Source organism: Triticum urartu, chromosome 2 (genome assembly GCF_003073215.2).
Source record: "Triticum urartu cultivar G1812 chromosome 2, Tu2.1, whole genome shotgun sequence".
NCBI lineage: Eukaryota > Viridiplantae > Streptophyta > Magnoliopsida > Poales > Poaceae > Triticum > Triticum urartu.
The window spans coordinates 691,665,238-691,669,713 of NC_053023.1; the positions used below are offsets into that span (position 1 = coordinate 691,665,238).

General features: G+C 46.7%; 1 protein-coding gene across 1 annotated transcript; it reads right to left on the reverse strand.

Annotated features, from left to right (window-relative positions):
- Positions 1-2,674: 2,674 nt before the first annotated feature.
- LOC125537939 (BTB/POZ and MATH domain-containing protein 1-like) lies at positions 2,675-3,721 on the reverse strand. The gene is made up of 2 exons (XM_048701255.1): positions 3,400-3,721; positions 2,675-3,231 (listed from the first exon to the last, which is right to left on the reverse strand). Exons 1-2 carry the CDS (start codon positions 3,719-3,721, stop codon positions 2,675-2,677), a joined length of 879 nt encoding a protein of 292 aa, XP_048557212.1.
- Positions 3,722-4,476: the final 755 nt, after the last annotated feature.

Below are 4,476 nucleotides of genomic sequence, written 5' to 3' on the forward strand. Positions count from 1 at the left end.
AGGTTAAAGTCTGTCAGGAAAATGAGAAACTCCGGAGTTATTGCATTGGATTATATCCAAACGTCTAAAAATCTGGCAGATCCTTTTACTAAGGGTCTATCACGTAATGTGATAGAGAGATGGGTATGAGACCAACAATATGAGTTGTTCAGTGGTAACCTATTCTTTGTGATCAGAGATCCCGTGAATTAGATGTGGAAGCCAAGCTGTTGATCAACTGAGAGGAGAGTATCCTTACTATTAACAATACCACTCCATGAAGATGCAATACTCTCCTAAAACTGCATGGCAGGTTGATGTATGTCTTCATGTGTTCTAAGTGGCTCATTTAAGAAGAGATGTTGTCCTGCAGAACATCGTTTGAAGAACACACCTATATGAGTCTGATTGTTAAACGTCGTAATCTATGAGAGTAGGGTTCTCTCTAGTAAACTCATGAAAGGTCTCGGAGTATGACACATAAGCTCCACCTGCGGGGAAGACCCACAGTAGCCACGTATCGGTCAAGGCTTTATGTGAAGCTAGATTCGTAGAAAACTTGCAGTTCAAGGCCCAGTTCACTGTTCAAGTTGCTTACTAGTGTAGCATAGAGTTCTAGGTGGAAGTTCAACTTAACAGTCTCCACTGCAGTACCGGTATATAAAACAGTGTTTTGGAACCAAAGGCAAATTTTGTGTGCCTCTGGGATCTGGCGGGGGATTGCTGGAATTTTGTCTATTTTGGGCCTAGCCCAATAGCAGTTTCAGAAATTCCTAATAAATCCTAGAGGCCCACGCAGCCCATTCGTGCAAGGCAAGAGGTGGAACTAAAGTTTAGTCCCACATTGCTAGTTTAGAGGGAGTTGGACCTCTTTATAAGGGAGGCTCTTTCTCCACATGTATGAGGATGAGAACAAGAGGGACATCCACGCGCGCTCCTTCTCCGCCGCCCGCCACGCCACGCCTCGTCACGACGCGCAGCCTCTTGCCTCCTTCTCTTGCGCCTATAAAAGGCAGGTCGCTCCTCTCAGAGAGATGTACCATAACCTCTTCTTCCTCTCGCCACAAGTTCCTGAGCACTGCACTGCTGCTACGTTCTTCCCCATCCCGGCTTGCGGCATGCACCGCAGGTAGGGACAGTAGGCCTCCGGAACCGCACCTTTTGAGTCATGTACGGGAGAAGGGTGATAAGGTTTTTGGGGAGCGCTCAGCGCGACTACTGACTTCTTCGTCACGGATGCCCCGGACTCCAACGACTACTTCCCCGAAGTCGACAACCTCCTCGACGACATGGCTGGCGAGGACACTGACCCCAAGACCGGTGCATCTGCTCCCGTTCCTTACGTTCTCATACTCTTCCTGTTAGAGGTTCTGTCACAACTTCTTGCCCTAGTGTCTGTTCTAGATGTGTTTGGTTCTAGTTCATATATGCAGATGATATTTACCTTCTCTTTGTCAAATCGCATGACTTGTTTTATCACTGCTATACTAGTCGTGCTTTCTCTAGTATTTCTGTTAATAAAATCATTCGTTAAATTGCTCATATTTCCAACAGATAACATATATTAAAAAGTGCTCACGCCGGAGCATTGGGTGGAGCTCGTGGCCGAGATGCACATTGACGAGGCATGATGTGCTGACCGCATTATGACCGGTCTACCTTAGACCTCTTCAGAGCCAAGCTCGGGGAGGAGGAAAGGAGGAAGAGACGGCTCCCATAGGGTTGACTATATCGTTGGATTCCTCGTCGACGGGTTTGGCATGGAAGAGGCAAACAAATACTTCCACCAAGCCCAAGCTGCAAGGGTGGACCACCTCGCGGCGGAAGCGTAGATCTGTTGTGAGCATAAAGGTGTTGCCTCATTCGGCGAGCTAGTCGGCAATCTCGGCCTCTTGGTTGATAAGCAGTCCATTCTTGAGTAGCTTGAGTCCGAGCGGCTGGTGGTGGCAAATCACGTGTTATACCTACCTCCGCAATAACAAGCGCAACGGCTTTTCATGGGTGATGACGACGAGGAGGAGACGCCCTTGAGTCGGCCTACCGCCAATGTCCACGAGGCCGGTGTTTTTGGCAAGGAGGTCGTCAACATCCCCGATGACAATGAGTACGGGTACATTAGTTTTCCTTTCAAATATAGCATGTTTTTATCTATGTTTCATGGAGTTGTAATACCATATCTAAGTTTGATGGAATTATCTGGAAATGATAGCTTGCAAATAGGGGGCTTGGTTGTGCAAACGGACAAATGCGGGCATTGCCCGATCCGACTGTAGATCTCGACGGGGTCATAAGCGTAACGGGTCATCTAGTTTTCAGGTTCACGGGTTAAAATGTAACCACCACACAAGTCTATGGATCCTTCGAGATAAGTTACAGGACTAATTAATCAATTGATGATAGGCCAAAACGTTCTCACCATCCAAGTTTATGGATCCCCAATGCAGTTACATCACTATATTGATATTTCAAACCATCATACTTTGTCATGGGAACTATTATATGACGTTGCAAGTGCATTTTCGCTTGCTACTATGCTAGTTCAGGCTAAGAGTATATATTTTAACAACTAGACTAGTGCAGAAATTTACATATGTTAACTTTAAAGGAAAACTTTAGTGCTCTACCAACCTCAAACAATATAGGATTTATGTATAAGAAATTTTAGAATCTCCACTTCTTGCTTGGATTACTTCCTCTAGATGGTTACTTTTTCCCCAGTGTTCCTCATCAAATCTAGCATGGGGCAAGTTGCCATGAGGTGTTGGAACCCGTCGGTTACCACGACTGCATCCATGACTTCCTGCGACGACGACATAAACTCTAAGCATGCTTCCTTGAGCTGGTCACAGTAGTGGTGAGTTGCTAATGCCAATGTACTCATGACTGAACTCGCGTTGATGTTTTCCCACAACCTCTTTTCGCACATCACCTTCAACCTGTCCAGCCCGTACCGGTCCGCGGCGACTAGCAAATGCTGCATCGTGGCTGTATCATAATTGTCTTGGCCACACGGCGGCAGTGAATCCGTGTAGACGTAGTGAAGAAGCATCTCGAAGATGGCCGGCTCCATGTCGACAACCTTGATCCACCGCATGTCCTTCTTCGCCATCGAGCCAAAGAGCTGAGCTTCGAAGACCGGCGACTGCGCGGCCAGCATGAACTTGTGCGCGCTGAACTCCTTGCCGCCCACGAGGAGCGTGATGTCGGTGCCTGTCCCGTTCTTGAGGGCGCGGTGGAGGCGGCCGGGCAGCTCCGGCGGAGGGTCCACGATAAGATTGCTCTTGCACTCCGAGGGTGGTTCTTTGACCACAGCGAGCACACACCTTATTGTTAGGACACATGACGATCTCAGCTTCGATTTCTCTACAAAGTCGGAAAAGCCCCAGGTTTCCTTCTCACCGAAGATGAATCCAGGTATCTGCCTGGTTGCATGTACGTTGCCTTGATCGTCCAGCATGGTTAAGGTGAAGCTTGTCCTCACCCCGCCCTTGGCCTCGCTGAGATAACTCAAGTAGACTGACGCGTAGCCGGCTACTTCCGCTCCGTCCGGGTAGAACATGATGCTCCAATCGTAGCCGCCGACCCTGAACGCACTGGAGATTACGCAGTTTCGGATGCACATGCCATCGAGCAGCGGGTAGTTGATCACCACGAAATCGTGTGTCGCGCCATCCACGACGCACTTCGACGACGTCCGGATGCCTTGGCCGTGATCAGCTGCGGCGGCCGCGTTGTGAGCCATGGCGGACGAGAACGCGGCGGCTATACGTACGTGTTCCGGGCCAATATCAATCCACGATCTCCCGTCCAGCACGCACAGGTATTCCTTTTCTGATGTAGTATATATCATCGGCGGTTCTCGTATGATTCTAGGTGTGGTGCTGGACTTGGCACCTCCCCGGAGTTTTACTGTTATACGATTGCTTCCATGTTTCTTGATTTATTAAAACTGCAGCTTCAGCGTGGAGAACCAATCACCGATCGGTGGAACAGCGGATGAGTTTGTGTTTATATTTGACTCATTCCAGAAAAATTGCATTCACTAATGATTTCACTTTATTCAGATTTCACTCATTTTAAATTCATCAAATTTCACTCAATTTAAAAATAGATTTCACACATTTCAAAAAACAAATTAACTCATTAAAAATGGTTTTGGTGAATTTTGAATGCAGATTTCACTTATTCTAGAGAAAATATTTTACTCATTTCAAAACTGATTTCACTCATTTCAAAAATATATGTCACTCATTCAATAAATAAGATTTCACTCATCCTATATATACCTAAGAAGTTCATCCGCACTATCTTATTTATCTTAACATGCAACCTATCCACCTCATCACATATGTCTCACACATGCCACCTCCCATCCACATCATCAAGCGCCCACGTAACCATTTAACTTTCTACTTTCTACTACATGCATGCCCTCCACATCCTCAAACAACATGAAAGTCATCAACATCATTAATTGTTTTTATTTTTCAACAATAA